At 39.7% G+C, this 23,006-nt stretch overlaps 1 protein-coding gene across 1 annotated transcript; it reads left to right on the top strand.

Annotated features, from left to right (window-relative positions):
- The first annotated feature begins 1,138 nt into the window (after positions 1 to 1,138).
- Positions 1,139 to 22,931, top strand: TMC3 (transmembrane channel like 3). Its single transcript, XM_074156174.1, has 22 exons — positions 1,139 to 1,248; positions 2,518 to 2,661; positions 3,948 to 4,023; positions 7,005 to 7,086; positions 7,794 to 7,900; positions 8,924 to 9,022; positions 9,116 to 9,258; positions 10,706 to 10,853; positions 11,770 to 11,813; positions 11,984 to 12,131; positions 12,784 to 12,893; positions 13,053 to 13,131; positions 13,629 to 13,868; positions 15,475 to 15,603; positions 16,292 to 16,359; positions 16,582 to 16,710; positions 17,483 to 17,593; positions 18,126 to 18,251; positions 19,625 to 19,703; positions 19,901 to 19,943; positions 21,044 to 21,341; positions 22,091 to 22,931. Exons 1-22 carry the CDS (start codon positions 1,139 to 1,141, stop codon positions 22,929 to 22,931), a joined length of 3,354 nt encoding a protein of 1,117 aa, XP_074012275.1.
- The last annotated feature ends 75 nt before the right edge of the window (positions 22,932 to 23,006 follow it).

The raw sequence follows: 23,006 nt of genomic DNA, 5'->3' as shown, positions 1-23,006 counted from the left end.
TTCTTATTTAATGTTGAAAAATAAGGTGCAAATTTGTTTTGAAAAATTTTGTGTTGAAAAATAAGGTGCAATAATGTTGAAAATTAAAGTGCAAATATTTGCTCCAGGACACACAGCAAGTGTGAGAGAGAATAGTTATTTAATGCAGGGTCCTCAAGCTCACAGCACCAGTCCATTTTTTGTCTTCTAAAGTGATTCTCTGTGTTAAATATACTTTTAGTATCTATTAAATTAATTTTGTAATAAAATTAGTTAAGTAGCAGAGCTGTAGAAATGGGAAATGAGAATCAGATGGTAATGTTTTCCAGTGTTTCAGCTCTAGGAATAACCATTCTTATTATCAATAATCTAGTCAATGCTTATTGTAAATGTTAAGATGATACAGTAATCACTGGAATTGAGAGTAATTACGATATTTCAACTATCAAGAAAAAGTCAATTGCTTGGTAATCTGTACTCGTCTGAATAGCAGGTATTTTGATTACCTCCAAGAGAAAAACCCCAAATTTAGGTATAACGAATGGAGGTCATGCGGAGAGGTTGGAGCCGGGGCTCAGGACAGCAGGAGCCACGTGTTCTGTCCGGGCTGTCCTCCAGGAGAGGATCTGGAAGTCCTGCGGGAGAATGACGTCGCATTTTTCTGTGTTGGTAAAGGTCAAAATGCACACTGTCTCTCTTTACCCCGGCAAGAACGTTCTCTCAAGTATGTGAAGCAAAGATGGCAACAGACGTCCAGTGCGATCCCAGGAAACATCACCCAGAGCAGGCCAGTGTGGTGTGGTGGGATGGTGCTTTGAGGGAACACATCACCCATGACAAGGGAAACTTGACTTTGAATGAAGGCCCGTAGCTGGTCCACCCTTGGGTTCTGCTCCCTACCTCACCTCTGGGCACCTCACTTAGAAGCACCCTGGCAGGGTCTGCTGTGCGCTGCCGCTTTAAGGGATGCAGGCACTGCCAGGAGAGGTCCTCTCCACGGCTGGAGCAGCAATCCTCTGCTCGGCTGGGCTCGCAGACTTTCTCTCTCGCAGCTCTCGCCTTAATAACATTTGGCTGCTTACGAGACATCTGACTGGAGAGCTGAAGGCTTCCTTCTAGCGCGGCAGAGTTTCACCTGGTGTGGGTGGCAGCTGCCACCATGGCAGCAGCAACGGGCTCCGCTGCGGCAAAAACTGCCAAGTCCTGCAAAAAGTATCGAACGGTGAAGCGGCAGGCGGGCATCTACACCTACCAGGAGCCACCCCACAGGTAAGAGACCCTCCTCTCTCCTGAACTGTAAATCTGCCTTATCTAGCACAGAAGTGGGATCTTGCCTTTTTGCTTACAGTCTAGTAATATGAAAAGGAGCATGAGAAAAATCACTCTTCTATTTTAGATATACTCTAAACCTCTTTTTTTTTTTTAATTTCACAAAAGTCATGTTTCATACTGCAACATAAACACTATACATAAAGCAGTGTAACTCCAATGAGTTCAGAGTACAGCAAGGTAAGAAATCTCTCTATACTTTTCCTGTGTATTGTACATTTCCCTTGAATGTCACCTCTGACCAAAGGGACAGGGCTGTGGATCAATGGATCAGTGGTCTGATGAAGTATGTCCTTTGAATGTTCTTACAAGGCACAGGTTAGGTTATGGTTTAGTTCTAAGTGATTAAACGTTGTTTCTTTTTCAGCAAAATTGCAGGGAACTTTCCCAACCAGTAATAGCAATGCAGTTAGAACGCTTCCTAGCTGATGGTTGTTGCGGTACTTCAGATCTCATCATTTCATTCAGGGGAAACAGACACCACAGGTTTTTAGACATGAGCCTTCGCAAGAACGAATATTGCTGCTGTTTCATATACAATACCCTGTTTCAAAGAGAGAACTGAGAGAGCTGTAGGTTAGCAAAGGTGGCGACAGCGTCGGAAAAGATAATTTAATAATCATTAATAGAAATCTGCATCAAAGCACGTGAATCTTTTTACAGGGACAAGTGATTCCTGGTGTTGCGAGGTCCCACGCTTTCATCCCCCTCAGCAGGGAACAGGAACGAAGGGTGACCGTGTTCTAAGCATCTGTTCCCCCCATTCTAACAAGGAAATATTTTATCACTATTACAATCAAAATAAAAAGGCCAACACCACACAGTGAATAAATGAATGTGAAGTGCTCTTGCTGGAAATGTTTAGACAGCACTTTGTTCCAGAAAAATATACAGAGTGTCTTGCTAGCATGATGTACAAGCTGCATGGCTGGAAATGCTCGGAAAGACTGGGATTCCTGGTGGGGAACGGGGATAATTTATGGCTGAGCAGCAAGCAGTGGGCAGGAAGAGAGGCAAATCCTGGAGATGGGGAAATCATCCAAATTATTCATCAACTTTAAAACAATAAGGTTTTGTGAGTTCCCCAGCTCACTGCTGTTATATTGCTCGAATGGGTTGGATCCTGTACAAATCAACAGTTTGCTGGGGATCTGAATGGGAATAATTTGTCTTGTTTTTCCTCTCATGGGGTGTGTGCTGGGCTGCCAGCAACTCGGACGATGATATCGGTGAAGAAAAGGCTGAGAGCCATGACCCAGAGCAGATCTTTCAGAACATCCAGTACCAGAAGGAGATTATGTCCAACATCCGCTGCCGGCCGTGGCCGATGAGGCAGAAGCTGAGGGCACTCAGGTAACGGTGCCGGCACGAAAGCTGTTAGGGTCACTGACTGTGACAGTGCTTCCAGCCTCGGAAGCTTTTCAGTGTAAGCTGGAAGGGATTGCCCTGCAAGAAAAGCATGCCATGAGGGTGCCGTGACAAGATCTGAGGGCTGGCTGAAGGCAGCAGCCGCGGGGTGGGAAGTCTGGAGGTGGTCTCCTGTGTGTGCCTGTGGCCCTCTTCAGACAGCCACTGTACAGAAGAGAGAGCAAGAAATCACGCTTTGGCTACTACCTATTAAAGCTGTGTCAGCTAATCAGTGGTTCACTGAAAGGCTGTCAGTAATGCTCAGTAATACATTTTTAAGCTAAATTGTTTCACTCTGTCCCAAAAAGGAAAAACAGTCTGCCATTTTCACGGTAATTGCATGTTACGATTGCCTGGTTTGAGAAGAGAAGTTGGTCTTAATCTTCAGGTAATATGTTGTAAAGGGCAGTAAATGCTGAATGCTTGTATGAAGGTACATTCAGTTTCACAGCTTAAGAGATTGCAATTATTATATTAATAATTCCAAACTTACAATGAAAGAGTGGGTTCCTAACTCCTTGTGCCACTGTCTAAGCTGTGTCAGGTCATTCACAGCATGATCTGTCTGGGGCTTGCTTTACTTTTGCTTTTCATCTGGCATTTTTCTCCTAAAACCCAGTGTGATGCTAGGATGGCATTTTAGTCACGAGGAATCCCCACCAGCGGCAGAGCCCTTGTGTAATCTTGGAAGCAAAGACAGATTTTTCTCTCTTAGGCAGAGTCTGAGTTGCTGCTTTCCTGCTCCTGTTGATGAGATTTTGGTGGTCCCCATCCACCTTCTGCTGAGGTCAAAGACTGTGTATGAGCAGATGAATACGCACCTCTGCATCTTACAAGAGCGCTACACTGTGTTTGCAGAATAGGTGTTAGTATCCACATGAGATTAACCAGATTGTAACGGGGATCTTTTTTCTTAACTCATTTGGGTGGCACCATTTTAAAGAAAGACTTTGAGTCAAACAGACAGAGAAAAAAATTGGAGAAATAGAAAACTCTCCCTGCTGTCAAAATTTTGCCGAGGTTTCTCAGACAAAATTCTCAGTGGTTTTGAAGAGTGAGTAAAAACCTCAATAGGAAAAGAAAAAAGCTTTGCATGGATAAGTATCTTATGGTGAGGCCATCCACAGCTGTATCTCAGAGCATTTGACAGCTTTGCTGGTCACTGCTGGTGCAGGATAAGGGGCTCTGAGTAACTGGATCGGTGTAGACTGAACTTCTACCTTCTTCCGCAGGCAGGCGAAGGAGATCGTGCTGAAGTACGAAGGGAGGCTCACTAGAACAAGAGGTTACCAAGCTGCTGGCGCAGAGGTATGGCTGCTTTTTGTTAAATTACAGGTCTTTTCTATACCAATAGTTATCTGCAGTTTTCATTCACAGAAGCATATGTTTGCTGTGTGCAGTCCTGATCTCCGATTCAAGAGCTCTGTAGAGGGAGGAAAAAGCTGCTTGCCTTTTTTTTTTTTCCTATTGTGAATTTAGTAATTACATTTTTGCAGACTAATTTGATGTGTTGAGGGATGGATGTCCTTCTATTAATGCAGTATAAGCTTCCTTCTCAAATAATCTACAAATATTGATGCCTGATAGAGGGGGTGATGGGAATGGGATACCAACAACTCGATGCCAGTATTCTCCAAAGAGCTATTTCACCAGAGCCTGGGGCCACAGTTCAATAGTTTAGTATGAAAAATGTGTCTGGCTTTTAGTTTGGAAGACTATACTACAATAGCTTATGGTAAATGCATTGTTAAAGAAGGTTTTTGCTTGCATAATACTCAAAGATTTTGAATCTAATTTTAGCAAATCTATTTACACCACTGAAAACAGACTCTGACCCTAGTTTCTGAAAATTAATAACATGTAGGAAATTGTCCTTAACGTGCAAGCAACAGAGAAGAGACCTTTAGTCATCTAAGCCATCAAAGTCAAGAATATTTTTGTCGTCATAATCAGTAGACTTTTAATGAGTAACTTATCTTAATTCAAAAAGGCAGGGTTGTAGCAGTAAAACAGAACATCATGCATTTTATTCACATACGCAAGTAAAAGGCTGCGCATGTGTCTGTTGTTCTGTTATGCTGGCCCACAGCAAAGGTTAGGAAAGAGTAATTTTTCCTTGCTCTGCCTTTGCGTGGGTGGCAAATGCAGTGGAAGTAACAAGTGCTGTTAAAATAAGTACTGGGTTTTGCCTTTGACTTGAGTGGATCTAGGATGTTTCCTACAGAATTGCCAAGGGTCTGCAGTACATGGCAGTAAATCAGAGATTGGGCTCATTACTTGTTCATATTCCCCTTCCTATAAAAAAACCCAGAGGCTTTCATCTTAGAGTTTGCAATGAAAAAAAGTTTGTATCTAATCTATTTGCATCTATTGTGTATATTTGCTTGAAGATGTTCAGTACAGGGATAAAATTCAGCAGTTAATTAGCACCACTCAGTACGTGTAGGGGAACTCCATTCTTTTTTCCAAGCACAAATTAAGGAATATAGCCTTTACATACATCAGGGCTAAATTTAGCAAATGCAACAGAATGAGCTACTTTTTATTTTAAGTGGAAGAGCTTTGTTTTCCCATATTTCCTTAGAAAACAGCATGGTGACCAAGGAGACAAAAACTGTTGCACAGCAAAACAAGTACTACATCATCAAAATTAAGAACTTAATAGCTGAACATGTGCTAAGAACAAAATACAGCTCTAATTATATACGTTTTTAAATAAGTTTTATAAATTGGCAAAATACAAGCTGTTCATAATTGGACAATACATTCATGCTATTATTTATGAAAATCGAAGTTAAAATATCTTTTACTGTTTTGACACTGAAATAATTTTTCCTTTTCAGTTCAATTATTTTATATTTTTTAAATATATTTTGTACATTTGCAATTAATGCCGGATACCCATACTCTGGATTCTAAGAGTACAAATCATCTGTTCAGGTATGCAGTAGGCAGAAGAGGTGATAGCTATCTAAGTATAATTTTAACAAATACTACTCCCACATGGTCACCTCTGTATATTTTATAAATCTGCAGTAGAACTGGCACAAGCTGCTTTATTCCTTTTCCAGCCTTGTGAACCCTGTTTTCAAATGAAAGTTGTGATCCTAGCAATTGTCATGCAATTCACAGTACCTACAGTTTCTTTGTTTAACTAAAATACTTCCCATTCATGCAATAAAATACTCATACCGCCATAAAATTTAATTAACTTTGGCCAAAGAGATTGATGATATATTGATGATATATCACTAAAATGTTATTTACCTCTCTTTGGTTTAAGATTAGATTTCATGATATAATATTGACACTGCTGCTGACTAAAATATAGGGCTTTTTTAACAACTAGCTGTACTAGAAATACTTTATAATGCCTGATACGCAAATATTATTTTTCCAATGATTCTGTAAAATTGTAGCTCTAACTCAACAAATCAAAAACTGCACTTAGTTTTGCACATGCAGATTTTGTTTCTTCTCCCACGTGTGTACGCACACCCCACTGTGCAGGAAGATGCTTTCCTCTGACCATGTGAAAAATGGAGAATAAACAACGACTCTACAAAATATAACCACAGGTTTTCTGCGGGTGTCAGCTGTAATACACAGAGCTGAGAATACAGAAGTTGAATTTGCTGCTGTTGAATACAAAAGCTTATTTCTCCTCTAAAAAAACCCGGCATTATGCTTCTCTTAAACTTGAAGTTAGTTGTCTGCTCATTTGTTTGTCTTAGAAATCAAATTGATTATGTGTAGCGCAGTGGGATTCCCTCATAAATTACGCAGAGGCTAATCATTCTGGCAATACCCAGTTTGGATGAACTGCTGCTGCCCAGAGCTGCTGCCTGGCCCTGCTCTGCAGTTCCTCCCCTCCGCAGACCCCAGCCGTGGAGGAGGGGACAGGGAATGGTGGTGCCCGTTGGACACCTCCTGTTGGTTCCTCACAATCTTTACGTGTAAAAGATGTGGATTGGTGGCTCCTGACTGTTCTCTCAGAGGTGTATAAGGGGCACTCTGTCTCATCTTTGTTGGCATTTGGCTGGTAAGCAGTCAGGGACTCCTGTAGCCCCCATGATTCGCATGTTTATAAAACCCACCACTGTTTGCTTTACCCACCTTACTCACAGACATGCTCTAAGACTTTAGTAATTGCTGTTTGTAATATTTCTTGTGGTACAAGATGAGAGAGATATGAACAAAATACTCTGAATTTCTATTTAATTTTTTTTTCATATTTCTCATTTTTTTTGCATGTCATATTTCTCATTTCTCTGCTTTTTTTTTCTCAGCTTTGGAGGAAGTTTATTCGACTTGCATACAATTTTGTGGTAGTCTTTATTCCTTGGGAAATGAGAATAAAGAAAATCGAGAGTAAGTATAATGATTTAATGGTATTGAAAAATAAAGCACCTACTAAAATGCTGAGTGTAGGGTTTATTTTTGAATTTACTGAATTAAATAAATAATATTTGGAGAGTGTTAAACACAAACTTTCAGCAGTGACATTTTTAGTAAAACTTTGATTTTTCTTCTTTTCCTGGTGCCTTACACCCTGCACAGTTCTTATTTATGGTCTTAGTGGGGGGTAACTTTTTAAAAGTCAAATTTGTCCCGCTGTGGTTCTGAAAACGCGGCAAGATTTGGTGATTGTTTGTCACAGTCCGTGGGGCAGCATCCTCGGGCCAACACCCCCGGATCTGCCCAGGGTTAAGTGTGGTTGTAACCTGAGTCACCAGCCCTTGAGCCTTTGAATTGAATTAAAGCAGCCCCTAATGTGACATCAGCATCAGGTCACACCTCTCTGCTTCAGTGCTAAAGGAAAATGGATGCATGATGTCACCCAGCACAGCAGCTTCTTGGGTAATTGCTGCTGGTAATTGGGAGACTTCCCCAGCAGACTTTGTGTTGGAATTGCAATTTCTTCATTGACACGTTAACATTTGCTCTCCTTTGCTGTATGCCCTGCGTGAATAAGAAAGGTTTTTCTTTTGTTTTATTATTCAAATAATGCTTCATGAATAAATGATATGAGCTTTTATACACTGTGCAGCTCAGATAACTATTTTCTGTGGTTTAAGGTCATTTTGGGTCTGGAGTTGCCTCTTACTTTATCTTCTTGAGATGGCTATTTGGAATCAATATTGTACTTACCATAATGACAGGAGCATTTGTAGTCTTACCAGAGGTAAGAACGTGTTGTTAATATTTACAGAAAAGTGCTTACTCTTGCACTTTCCTTTCTGAATTAAACAAATGTCACACTTGAAGGCATACATCAATTTGAAATGTACAATCTAAAATGAATTATTTAAAATAAATTCCACTATTAAGAGGTTTTTTTCTGCCAAAGGATAAAAGAATTTTGCTATTAGTGTTAGAGATGCTATTTTGTCAACATGGTACTAATGCTTTTACAGAATACGTTTGTATCTGATTACTAAAATGGAGAACCAAATCCTAAAAGCTGTACTTGGTGTTGAGTACGCTCAAGTCCTATTAGTGTCATTTACAGGCAGAAAAACATAACGTCCCCCTCCAGACTCTGGATTATTGTCCATTAGAAATCATTTTCTAGAAGCTCTGAACAGCCATAACTTTGTTTAGCTCTTGCATGCAAGTAAGGCTATTTGTTAACTTTGTTAAATTATTCATAAATATTACTTTGTCTCACCTAACCCATGCTTTAATAGCATTATCAAAAAAGATGCGAATATCTGATTTTTCTTCTAATTGGCTAAACTAAAAAAAAAGTATCCCCAAAACATATAAAAAGTAAACTCAAATAAAATGGTATTTGCTTTCATTTTTTACATTTTAAGGAAAAGATTTAATCTTGAAATACCATTTTGAGATCCAGCATGTCATAATTAATATAGAAATGCTTAAATTAAAACAAAGATAACTTTTAAAGCTATTTTGTTAATGGTTTCAGTTGATCTCTCTCTTCATTTCTCAGCCATTTTGAAGATGCCAACAGAGCACTAAATTTCCCCATAGGCAGACAACAGACAGCAAAACATCCCCCTCTGGTTTAGTGGAAAATAAATGCAGGATTTTCTCACACAGCTTCTAGTTTAGGACAAGGAATGACCCAATTCTTGCTATCCTGATGGTATTATCCGTGTGGGCAGCTCTTGGTGGGTTCTGCTGTGCAGCCCCAGGCCAGAGGGGCTCGCGCACCTTCTGAGACCTCCTCTCTCTTTCCCAGCTACTGGCCGGAGCCCCATTCGGCAGCACAGTCAGCAAGACCATCCCCAAGGAGCACATTGCATCTGCTCAAGACCTGGACACCATCTGGTCACTAGGGGCAAGACTCAAACCACTCTTTTATTGTTTGACTGTTGCTGTTTTGTTGTAATCATTAGTTACCGCTCTTACTTACGGGCTCTGGTCTTTGCAGGGCTACCTCCAGTACTCTGTTTTGTTTTATGGCTACTATGGTCATGACAGGAAGATTGGGAAAGCTGGATATCGGCTGCCTCTTGCCTACTTCCTTGTTGGAATGGCAGTGTTTGCTTACAGCTTCATCATTCTCTTAAAAAAGTAAGACTTCCCATTTATTGCTGTTCATAAGCCTGTGTGCAGGCAATTGTTAATGGTGTATTTATCCCATTTCCTCTGTATTTTTTCTGCATAGTTCTATTAACCTGTTGAAGTCTGCTAATATCAGGAAGGCAGACTGAGTTTAATTCTAGCTTGCTCTTTATCTTGTCATTCATCTTTGTGCTCCCTTCAGTTTCCCAGCCTATAAAAGGAGGGCAGCACAGAAGATGATCTGTGTGCTTTGTGTTGGAATAGTGTAAAGTCCAACACTCATGGAAGCCCCTTCTGTTTTCCTCTTTCCTGGCATAAATGACTGAAATCTATATTTTAAGTGTAATGCTTTCAGCCTTATTATTGCCACTTATTGAAATACAAATATAAAAAATCCATCCTAGATGTAACGCCATATGCGTTGTTTCAGCCGGTATGTGGCATCCTGTTCAAATGTAAGCTTCATTTCTTTGCTGCTGAAGGACCAGGAGTAGGAGTCACTTAGCAGAGAGAGCACTGACCATAAATCCAGGAATGTGCAATGCTTGGAGATGGGCAAGGTCACTCTATCATCTCCTGACCTGCTTTCCCTTCCCTTCTGGATACCTATTTACCCATGTCAGTGCAGTCCAGGGACATTTTTAGCGCTGCCTGTAATAACCCTCAGTTTTGAAGATGAACCTTCCCTTTTCATTTATTTTTATTCTACCTGCTGGTTTGTGCCAAGGGTCACTGATAAGTTTGACACTGACCTACACATCTGCAGTTTCTGGATATGATTAGCTCTTCCCCTTCTGACTCAGCTCACCGACTCTTTGCTTAGCTGCTTACAGTTCCCCTTTTAATGTTGTCCTTTTGGATGCCCTTCCTTTCACAAGCTATTAATCTTCATTTCATTTCTTACATTTTGCAATATTCTGCCATCTTGCCTATCCGAGATGAGCGGGTTGGGGTTTTCTTTCTTTTTCCCAAGATCTATAAAATGGCCCTAGGTTTCTGTTTGACAGTAACATGTATTTTGAGGGTGCAAACACTACAGAAAACAAACAGATCTCGTGCACTATCACAGTTTTGCCAAACTAGCTTGTCATCACAGTAATAGTGACAGTATCTTCCAGCTGGATCCTACCTGGAGATCATAAAACTGAAATATGTTTCAGTCCACAGCTCTAGTGAGATTTATTTGCTTTGTTTGTCAGCTATAAAGAATGTAAATATCAAAATGCCCTTCCACAGTGAGTCATTTCGGCACTAGAACAGAAGTGAGGTTCATGCTCTGAACCTCGCCCTGTTTTATTTTCTTCAGAAAGCTGCCAGCAGTGACACTAACTGCTGCAAACTTCTGGTAGTTCTAAAGGCATAGACACCTGAAAACTATGAACCAAATCAGTGATTTCCTTCATATTCATCTTCACGCATTAACAACAGTTGGTTTTTTGTTATTTTTCTTTTACAGAATGGCAAAGAACTCAAGAATGAGTTTGGCAAGTGCCTCTGATGAAAATTACACTTTCTGTTGGAGATTGTTCTGTGCTTGGGACTATTTAATAGGAAACCCCGAGGCTGCAGAGAGCAAAGCTGCTGCCATAGTTAATAGCATTAGGGTGAGCAACTGACTGTCAAATTATTTAGAGTTGATTTATTTGTTAATCTGTAAGATATATAAGTCTTTCCTCCCATTCCCTTGCATTTCCTCTTCTTTTTTGGTATTCGTTTACAGATGTTTGCCATGGGGAGTGCTGGTGTTGCATCTCTGTGTGGTGTTACAGTCACATCACACTGGCTGACACTGTCACTCTGTCCCAGCAAGGCCATTGTGTTCTTCTTTGGAAGAGTTTCATTTAATGTCACTGTATGTGTGACAAGAAGTTATATAACTAGAAACAAATTTGCTTGTGATGCAATTTCACTGAGTAATAGAATCAAATTCATGTTAACAATGTGAAAACGCTTATTTATTTCAGCTCTCCATAACAGGGGCATCTTACAGCTCTCTCAAAATTAGAAAATAGCTTTAAATACAGATGTTTTCCATTTAGAATTTAAGAACAAATGAAAAAATACAGTAATTTATTTCCCAAATTTGGTGTACTCTTATTAAGTCATTGAACAAAATTACTTCAAATTGTGTCAAGGCTAAATTATTAAGCTATGATATTTAGTTATTTTGATGACTGAAGATGACTTTTGACAGTTCTGTATTACATTTCTAACACATGGATTCTATAGGCACGTCCTGCAAAAAGATCTAATAGTGTAAACCGCTGGTTGTACCCATTGAACATGCATGACCGAAATGCACGAGTATTTGATTACTGTGTATTTGTTTCTCAGAAATCTCCTTTGTTAGTTAAGCTCATTTATCACTCCTAAAAAGCTATGCAGGACAGAAATATATTTATCTATTTGCACTTTCAGGATGTGAAATTTTTTATTAGTATACTTGATACCTTCTGTGAAATATATGTGCATTATGTCTGCTGAACACTATTAAAATGATAATGCTGTGTTTCTTTCAAGGAAGCTATATTGGAAGAGCAGGAAAAGAAGAAAAGCAAAAACTTGTATGTATATAAGACCAGAGATACTTTTCAAAGCACTGTTTCAATGCAGATAGCAGTGCTAATCTGCTTGTCTCGTACTTCTGAAACCATGTTAGAAAAGACCCCTGGTGTCATAAGACAACCTCCTGTAGTGGCTGTGTCTTTTTTTTTTTTTTTTTTTTTTTCCCCAGGGCAGTGACTATAAGCTTAAGAATTATTGCAAACATCCTTGTGCTTCTCTCGCTGGCTGGTAGTATTTATATCATCTACTTTGTCGTGGATCGATCCCAAAGGTTAGAGCGCACCAAAAAGGAACTGACTCTCTGGGAAAAAAATGAGGTACGCGGTCTTTCTGTCACCTCTGTGCCAGAAGCAGGATTATTGTCTCGGGGCTCTCTGTAGCAGTAGGGTGCACTGAGGTGGAAATTGCAAGAGATTGGCCAGGAGCAAGGAGAAACAAGCGTGAGGACAAAGCATAAACTCTCCTGTCGCTTACAAATCTACTGATTGCGCTGATTCCTTTCTACTCCCTTGGCCCAGTGTTCACTCAGCTGGGGGATACTGAACGTTCTGTGAATATTTCCATTTGGATGAATGAATGGATACTGAGAGTAGGAAGTTAATGGGTACGGAGAAGCTAATCTGCCACTTCAGAGGAAGTTGCTGGCTTCATATTTCTGATGTTAATTTTTTATTTTAATTAATAAAGTAGTAACTTTAAAGCTAGAATGTCTGCAGTAAAGATTCCTGCATGGTATTCCAGATCTATAATTTTGGATCACGCCTAAAGTTATTACCAATATCAGTAATACCTAAAAAGCTAAAATAATAGTTATAAAAGATAACATTGCTACTGTCAGTAATAGCTAAAAAGCTTAAAGCATCTCCCCCAAGAAAAGCAATCACCATTATATGTGCATCAGCAGTTAAAGGTACCACAGAAGATCCTCATGCAAAGCTACAAAAAACGCTGCATCTTTCTGACCTGTAGGTAAGCGTAGTTGTGTCCCTGATCACAATGATCGCGCCCTCTGCTTTTGAACTTGTGGCAGCTCTGGAGATGTATCATCCAAGGACCACTCTTCGCTTCCAGCTTGCCAGGTATGGGCTTTATGCAGTGCAGAAATTATGTGGGAGGAAAGGGAGGAAGAGGAGAGATGTGCTCTGCTCATATGTTTTAGTCCAGCCAAAGCAGAGAACGTGTGAGAAGCTGTTGGGATAAAAATGCAATAACCTGTATCTTATTCTTCTTGTTTTCAGGGTTCTTGTTCTATACCTGGGAAACCTCTACAGTTTAATCATTGCTCTCCTGGATAAAGTGGACAGTATGAGCATCACTGTAAGTTTAACTTGGTATTTTCTGATGTGTAAAGCTAGTAGACTTTATAGATTCAATTCCATTTATTGTGATAGATAAGAAGTCAGATGAAATTTTTCTGAAATTGATTAAAACCTATTACAGTTCGATAGGATTATAATGTTAAGCTTAGTTTGTAATGTTCATTTACAACCGCTTGTAGGTTTTCTAGGATAACTGGATCCACTTGGTTGCTGATGTAACACGATAAATAGATTTCTGTGAATTGCTCAACTATTTAAAAAAAAAAAAAAAAAAAGCCATCACTTTAGGGCAAATATTTCCAGCTGCCATAAATCAGCTTTCAGTACTGTCCTTACAAGTTCCATCTGACTCTGTACATTGACAGTTACTTGGCAGTCACCAAACTGCTGCTTGAAAAGACATGAAGAAATGCCTCTGTGTGTGTATTGCAGAAGGTACAGACGTGCACATATGCACAGCTGAAAAAGTAGCTTTTGGGACATTTATTATTTCAGGACTCTGACGTTAACAACAATGCAAGTAATTCTACCGCCTTCTTAGTAACCAAAACTCTTTCGAAAGAAGACAATTTATCTACAACTATTCCTGATGTACAAATGAAGAGAAATGGTGTTGTCACATTGGAAGAGTCTCGCACTCAAGGCTTGACAGTCTCCAACTCACTGGTTAACAACACAGTTTCCTTTAACACCCAGAACCCACAGGATCAGTGCTGGGAGACATATGTTGGTCAAGTATGTAATTGTTTTATTATGTCATAAACTTATCCTTAATCCATGTTTAACAAAAAATTAAAATCATGTTGTGCTATGTTCAATTTTAGAGCTTTTCTTTGTATAAATTCCAGAATTTAGCTACGTATTATGTAGAAAGTATCAAGACTACGCAAAGTGATTTGGCCACAGATACAGGTGTTGTTCTTTGTTCAGTATCTACAGTGTGTTTAGTGTTGTACAAATGTTCTTTTGCCAGGCTGCGGTCTCTGTCTTCAGCTCTGCAAAGGCAGATCTCTACAGGTGCATGAGACAGAGCCTATTTTAATAGGATGCATCCTGTTGAACTCATACAGAGAAACATGACTATAAAAATGCTTAGAGAGTAATGTGCACCCTGTGCAGATTCAGGCTGCTGCCGGGATAGACAGGGATGCAGACCCGAGCCAAGCATGAGATTGTGCGCTTGGTCATTTGTACACTATCTCTGAATTCTCTATTCATTCCGCCTGGGTAAATCATTAGAGAATCAAGTGTTCTTCACTTCTTCAGAGAGCAAGAGGACAACAACAAAAGGTTCCAAAGCACTGTCAGTCCATAAGCACGGAGGCAGTTGGGTGGCAGTGCCACGTATGCGTGTTCCCACAACCAGGTTGCAGAAAATATGGAGGCTTAATACGACACTTTTTATTTCCCTACGTGTGAAGGCCTTTACTTTGAGTGACTAGTGGTGGCACCAACACATACAGAGAGAAATTTTAACCACACAAAATTCAAAATATATCATTTGATCCAATATACTTCGGTCTCTGTCAGTGTCGTGCTTCTGTCTAGGCCACTAGATTAAGAAGGATGCTAGAGCGCTTCTGGCTCGCTGAGCTCCTTGTTCCAGAGTGAGCGATATTGAACGTCTTGTTTGATCATCTGGAGGAAAAGCCCCTTGCTGGGTTTGAAAGGCCGATTTCTGTTCTTGTACGCCCCTCTCCATATTGCATGGGCAACAGGACATTTTTAGAATCAGCATCTGTGGGTTTTTTTGATTGATTCATTGATTGCTCCCCAGAACGGACTAGAGATGTTTGGAACTGAATCTTTTCTATTTAAATGTATGTTTTTAAAGGCCAGTTAAACATAGGATAATTTCATTCATTTTTAAGCACTTTACAGGTCTCTTTTACAGCTTGATGATCCTACTGCCACTGGTTTTGATTTTGTATGACTAATAAGCCTTTCTCATTGTGAAGCCCTTAGCAAGTCTGTACTACCACAGTCAGTACAATAAAGGATTGGGTACAATGGAAAAAACCCAACTTATTTCAGTTTATCTAGATAAACTTTCGGAACAGTCATTAAAAAGAAAGCTTGAAGCTCTGATGACCAGTTTTATTGCTGCAAGCAATAGAAGGCACACTGGAAGCTTGATTATATTTGTTCTCTTTGCTAGAACAAAGGCCAGGGAGGGAAAAGTCAAACAGGAAAAGCTTAAAAGGAAATAATTTAGATATTCAAATCATATTTCATCAGTATACTAAGCTTAAGCCAAAATACAATTACAAATGCAAAAGAGCCATATGCAGCCCATTTGTTTCCAGAATGACTCAGTATGTGTGAACAATATGTATTTCAGGAGATGCTAAAGCTTTCGATTATCGACATGATTTTCACAGTCGCGAGCATCCTGCTAATTGATTTTTTCCGTGGACTGTGTGTGCGATATTTAAGTGACTGCTGGTGCTGGGACCTAGAAAGCAAGTTTGTAAGTACGGTCTTTATTTTATCAAACTAAAATGCTGAAGATAGCCAGGCTCCTTCCTTTAGCATTGAACTTCCTTAAGGCCTTTCAACAGATAAAGAATTTCTTGGCGGCACACATCTATAAAGGCACAGCTAACACTGTTTTTAACACTATTAAATTTGGGGGCACAAGGTAAATGCTGAAATTGGATGTTTTTCTCAAGCCTACTCTCATGGCCATGCTGCAAAAACCTCTGTTTTTCCCAAAATGAGATCATGGAGCAGTTCCAGAGTCAAAGATGAGAGTGAGGGCATGGGGTTGCTCCCCGCATCCCCTTTTCTGTAGCTGTAACGTGTATCCGTAATGTAGATAGTGGTTCAAGAAACAATATCCAAAAGCATATAGCCCCTTACGGAAATTATATTGAGTAATATTTGGGTAGCAAGATGCTGTTGGCATGAAAGACTGAGGACTGTTCTCTGTCCTTAACTTAAGAAGTGAAGTAAACTAGAGAGGAATTAGTTTAATCCCCTGCTGCAGAGTAGGTTTTAGTGTGTCCCACTGCCTGCCAAAAGCTCGTATTTGGTCTGGGTGTTTCAGGCTGTGTGCTGTCTGCAAACTGATTCCATCAAATGCTTCTAACAAATGATCTGAAAAAAAAAAAAAAAAAAAAAAAAGAGGTATTCATCCCATACTGTGTTTCTTGTAGCCAGAATATGGAGAATTCAAAATTGCAGAGAACGTATTGCATTTGGTCTACAACCAAGGAATGATCTGGTATGTAGTCCATAAGTGATTTTTCTTGTCCTTTGTTGGCTGATTACTAACTCAATCGGATGATTTCCAATGAAACCTATTAGTAATGCAGTCTTTTATAGTTTATTATAATAAGAGATCACCTGTTGATAGTAAGCTGTTGTTTACCTGTTTTTTCACGTATTCTTTTGCTATTAAAATTGTTTCTGGCAACACTGAGCACTAAAATATTATTTTTTCCAGGATGGGAGCTTTCTTTTCACCTTGTTTACCAGCATTCAACGTTCTCAAGTTGATCGGACTCATGTACCTGAGGAGCTGGGCTGTGCTGACGTGTAATGTACCACATCAGCAGGTTTTCAGAGCATCTCGGTTAGTCAAAAGACAAAGAATAAATCAAATGCAGACAATGGAAATGTCTTCTGTGCAGAGGAACAAAATGACAGGAGATATTAGCTCTGAGAGTTGACAATCAAATTTCACAGTCATACTGACAGCAAAGGTCTGTGAAAAAAAACATAGTTACTGAAACTGGAGGGTTTGTAAAGCAGGGAAGTTAAAGATATGCAAGAGCTGAAAAACATGTCATGGAATATTCCTAGACCAATATATGTGTCCTAACATAAATGCTTAATTTCCATACAACTTTGAGCACAATAGCCTACATGTATTAACTGCTGCAAGTTCTCTGTGTTTCTTTCTTTGAAAGCTGTAAAGGACCTGCTCTTGTCTGTTGCATCACACAACAGAATTCCCCTTTCTTCTTCTATCACGATGAATATCTTAATTGTTTACTCAAAAGGGAAATTATTTCTAACATGTTTTGAAGATGAGTCAACTTCTGCCTCTGTTCTGTTTCTCCCCCAACACAACTGGGCAGTCGGCTCAGTTTTTACAGAAGGGTGCTATAAACAGTTCTCTGGCTGCAACGGTGGCATCTGGAAAAGTTGCGCAAATAGGATTTTCATCATTAAGAGTCTGTTTAAACTGGTTCTGTTCAGACTTTCCAATCACAGCAGAATGATTTTGATCTTTCAGAAATGCAGATCTTGAACTTGTTGGGTAGATACAGACTTGCACCTTTCATGTTGCCTGTTTTTCTCTCTGATTAGTATAATCTGAAACATGTTACGCCTTCTTGCAGATCCAATAATTTCTACTTGGCCATGTTGCTGTTCATGCTGTTCTTGTGCATGTTACCAACAATTTTTGCTATTGCCCGATATAAGCCATCTTTAAGCTGTGGTCCTTTCAGGTAAGTCATAATAGACTAATGAAAATTGCAAAATTTGATTTCACCCTCTCACAACAAATTCATCAGGTTCAATAATACCCAAATTACTTAAAAAAAAAAAAAAAAAAGTTTAAATATAGGACAATCTTTTTCTGCTGCTGATGTTTTCCAGTTTAAGTTTAATTAGGTGAATATGTCAATGTTCTAAGTGAGGCTTGACATTTTGCTTTATATACATGGTTCAGCTATTTTATGTTTACACAACGTAATGTGTCACCAAGCAATCCAGCAAACATCACTGTCCTGTGTCCCAATTCAAGCACCCTCCAAGCCTGGCCAATGTTTTTGTGCTTTGGAAAAATTGTTAAAGAGCAAATAATCAACAAGTTACCTTTTTTTTTTTTTTTTTTTTTTTCCCCCCTTTCACTGTACTGTTCTGAAGTAGCTTTGGATGAAACTCCTTGTTCACTCGATGCAGCAATGCTCAACAAACTGAGGTACCTAGGATTTCTGGCAACTTTATTTTACTTCCTTTTTTTTTCCCCTCTTGTAGCGGACAAGAAAAAATATATGATATTGTTTCTGAAACGATTAAAAATGATTTTCCCGCATGGTTCAACACAGTGATCACCTACATCAGCAGTCCTGTGGTTGTCCTTCCTGCACTACTACTTTTATTGTAAGTACTTAGTTTTTCCCGGGCAGGTTAAATTGATTATATTAATACTGAGCTTATCTCTGGAGAGTCAAATGTTGACACTGAGGAACAAATGCTGCATTATTGTAATTTCATTAAGCATATCTGAAAAAATCCCACCTTACTGAATATATGGTATATTGATCAGATGGGAATGAGAGTGTAAGAGTATGTTAAAAAGACTGTCATCTCACTTTCAAAAGGAATTTCTTGTTCTGGGATACCGTGTTAGCGCAAGTTCACTATATTGTGTCAAGGCTTGCAGTGCTGCTGCTTCCAGGAAGATTTAAGATCCTTCTTCCCTCTCAAGAGCTCCTCAGAAATTAATATTCCATTTCCTCATGGTCATTAGTTTAGTTTATGACTGTGAACAGGGCTCAGTCTATCATTTAAAGCAGCTACCCAGTCATCCTGATTTCTGACAAGATAAATCAATTATGCAGGCCTGCTCTGAAGTGCTAATGTAATATAACTTGCTGCAGACTTTCCAGTGAAAGTCCTTTCTTACTCTAGTTTCTAAATACTTATTTACAGCTGGGAATTAATACTTACTTTGAGCTGTTTGAAATTCACTTTGCTCTATGAGGTATCATTTGTCTTGCATGTACCTTTGTATCATTTTTTTTTTTCCTGTAAACTACTGATGAATGCAGAGTTTTTCCCATCAGTGGGCTTTTCAGACAAATCAAAAAGACCGAGGCAATACTTCCTAATTGTAACTTTTTCCTCTAAGGTCCCAGCCACGTAAATGTGAACATATTTACAAATTGAAGTAGGCTTATTGACTGCTTCAAACTGATGACTAAGCACATATGTAAATGTTTGTGGTATAAAGTCCAGCTATAAAATTTTACTTCATCTGAAAGCCAGTGTAATCCATTATGTCAGGCCAGGTCTGATCTGGCTGTGCCCAGTGTAAACAAGGTTATTCCAGTCAGTCGACAAACTTATGTTGGTATGAGTATGCAAACTCAGCTGTAATTCTGGTGTCTCTGTTCTGTAACCTTGGACTGGGAAGAAAAGACGAGAAAATATTTATCAAAATTTTCATTTTGAGGAAGTCCAGAATTTAAACCCAAAAAAGCCAGAAATGCACACAGGGTCATATGCACAATGAAAAGACTTGCAAAAAAAACCCACAGGCACAATTAGAATTGCTGTTAAATCTGCTTTCAGTGTCACTTTCTTTCATGTATGTTTGCTTGAAAGAAGGCTGTCATCCATTATCACGGTATAAAGGAAATGCTACGAAGCAGCAACTGAGCCTGTACATCATTTTGATGACCTATAAGCCCTCAAAGAGAAGACTGTCAAGAATGTTTGATGTGACTCATAATCATCTCTTTCACTTCTAGCATGTTAATCTATTACCTACAAAGTATTGCGAGATCATTAAAATTCACCAACAATCAACTGAGAATGAAGATCCAAACAGTAAGTACAGTTCAAAGCCCTTTTACATGCAGTTTGGGGGGTCTTCAGAAAAGTACTAGACTAATTAAATCTCTAGAGTCACTTTCAGTGTTTCACAATGTAAAACCAATCCTGTATTTATCATCCTCACACAGCAGTGGATTTACTCTCTAATCAAGAATAATTTACAGCTTTTCATTCTCCTGAATGTATTTTAGGAAAGAACGGAAGATAAGAAAAAGGTGGTTCAGATGGCAGTAGGTAAGTTGGTGAGCTTTAGAAACGCCACTATTAACAAAGCCTTCAGATGCAAAACCATTTTGATTTCTCATACACATAGGAAAGTTCAACTACATTTTAAAAAAACTGTATTTCCTGTAGCGTCCTGCTTTTAGGTGGTTTTTGAGCTCAGCTTGACTTAATCTTGGCAGCACTGAAAAACAAGGTGTGTAGTTTATACCTAAATTCTGCTGGGATCTTTGGACTGGGTGTTTTCCTGCTTTTACCACCAACAGGGCAGAACCTAGGAGGCATCTCTGATTCAAATCATGTCAGACCTTGCATAAAACTCAAGAGGCTAGTGGGCAGAAGAGGAGGAAGGGCACAGCCCCTATTCTTTAACCTGAGATGGTTGAATATTTCACCAGCAATGAAAAAAATTTCAGACTTAAGTGTCTACTGTGCCTGAGGGAATTTGAACCTGCATCTTCCACTTCTCAGGTTTTAGCGATGAGAAACCACAGAAAGGATACCCTCCTTCCAGTGAAAGGAACAAGTGAAAATTTGCCAAGTCAAAGAGAAGACATGACTCAGTAGCCTTATGGCTAGATCTTAATGCTACTGTGACCCTCTTATAGCTCTCCGGCGGACACATAAATAGTGAAATACCTGATGTATAACAATTTAGTGATCAGGAGTGACTATTAAGGGCAATGAGGTATGTGTCCTAGTTGGATTTCCTTTGTTATAGAAACCCAATTCAGCTTTTGGCTGTGACCATCACAGCCCCTGGAGCCAGTTTGCTGAATTTGGCCACCTTAATATGAATAATGGTGTACATTGTGAACTAAAACAGGGCTCTTGAAAAGAGACGTTGGCTTGTTGCCCATTTTGGAATCCTACAGTGCAATGTCCAGTGTTTTTTGTATGTTCCTCAATAGTGCATCTGCCATGTACCGTAGGATGCTGAGCCACCCCTTTGTCACCCTGTCTCCCACCATGACACCAGCTTCTCTTCTCTGAACACAGAGGGGTTCTGTTGGATCCCCTGACTGAAGGGTGAATTTGAGCCACTGCATTTACACAGCAGGTTCTAAATTTTAGAGGCCTGGACAGTTCTTGTAATAATTTCTCTTTTCTAGCCAGAATCCAAAATCTGGATGGGAATGACAAGAGACCAGAGCAAGAAGGTGATATTATCAGCCAGGAGTCTTCTGTTCGGTCCTCAACTCCCCGAAAGAATGGCAGCGTTTTGAACTTTGAATCTCCCGTGAGCAAAGGCACCAGAATACAAACCATTTCCCAGTCTGTGCCTCAAACTGTGCCCTCAACTGATGTTGCAAGACCTGTCAACGCAACTCCCACAACTCCTACCTCCTTAACGCCAGCTCCCTCAGCATCAAGTGTACAGAAACCAAGAAACGATCATATCACAAACAGGCAAGACTGCTTTGGTTTTGAAATGGCATTTCTTCCAGCAGCTCCACGACATACATGTGTTTATTCACAAAATAGCTTAGTATTCAGACTGTCTGGAACAGTAAAACAGCTGAGGAGTTTTTAAAAAGCATATTCATTCATGGGTACTATTCAGAGCACTGGTGACACCACCTCCTTAACTCTCCCTTAATTGAGATGGGATTACAAAACTTTTGAAGTTATGTGGTTGCGGTTTGCATACACCTCAAGCAAAGGTAAATACTAAGCTTCCCCTCAGGCTTGTAACTACAATAGTTTGTGCAGGATACTGTTTCCATGAACAAGACAAACACAGTAAGAGTGAAGGAGCTCTGTGCAGAACGCCTGTGCAGGTTTGGCTGTAGGACAACCAGTTTTGGACAGTTGATTCAGAGAGAAGACCAATGCCTTAAGCTACCTGGTTTTGTTCAAGTGATCAGATAAAGAGCATTTTTAAATGGTTCCCAGAATTATAAGAAAACAAAACAGGAACGTAACCTGAGAGGTCAATTGTCTCCTGCCTTTTCCTGGGGAAGAACAAATGTAACTGCTAATTTCTAGACTATGTTTCTCAAACTGGTCCTAAAAATTTGCAACAATGGAGATTTCATGATCTCCACCCTTACACTCTAGTGTTTGACTTCCAGAACAATAATTTTTTATATGTATGAATTAGACTGATAGAAGAATGTAACTCTAAATATTTCCTTCCTGTTTTTTCCATCTTAAAGGTACCCAAGCGTTGTGCACGGGAGTGCAGGCGAGCTCTGTAAAACAAAGCCCTACACACCAGTGACTTTCAAAAAGCATACTGGAGATGTTCATTCTGAGCCTCTCTTCAGAAAAGGCATTCGGCAGGTAAATCCGGATGCTCTTGGGGCAGGGGCTCCCGTTTTTGTGGGTCGTAGACCATATGCTACCAGGTACTTTGTTGTTAATGAAAACGAGCCCCGCAAAAAATCACTCCGTTCTACCTCCCGATTCCAAAGGCACTTCAGAAAAGACGAGTCAGGAGACGTTATCGAGTTGTATCCACGCAATGTCAGAAGATACGTGGTTCGAACACCACACCAGATGTATTCCCCTCATCCCAGTGAAGATGAAGAGGATGAAGAGGAACTCAGGAGAGAATTCATGAACAGATCCCATCGCCCTCACTCACTGTCTGATCTTCGCCCACCACCAAGATTTTACATTGGAGAACGTGCTGATGGCCACATTCTTACGAGCAAAGATCTGGCCAGAGTGCACTACAAATCCTGGGATGATGGCTTTGAGCTAGACCTGGACAGGCCTCCATATGCTTACAAGAAAGTTCACCTGAACTATCCTGAGCCACGTGTGAAACCAAAATCAAAGCAAAAGCTGGAGCAATCTCTAACAGAATCTGATTCCATTTCCATTGAATCCAGCAGTGATCCGCAGAACAGCAGCAACGACCAGTATATCCAGGTGATTCATAGTAAGGAAAAGTATCCGAAACCTGGGACAAAACTCACTAAAAAGAAAACAAAAAACAGTGTTGATCTAAATATGTCTGAGCCTAATGAACTGGTATGCTCAAATGTCTGAGGAAGTGCCCCAACCTTTCTGTGTTTTGAACAGGTGTACGTGCATTTGTTGTACCTGCTGTTTGAGGTCTATTGG

This window comes from Numenius arquata, chromosome 11, assembly GCF_964106895.1.
Source record: "Numenius arquata chromosome 11, bNumArq3.hap1.1, whole genome shotgun sequence".
Lineage (NCBI taxonomy): Eukaryota > Metazoa > Chordata > Aves > Charadriiformes > Scolopacidae > Numenius > Numenius arquata.
The sequence above is the reverse complement of the archived record's forward strand: the minus strand, read 5'-3'. Positions and strand labels throughout refer to the sequence as shown.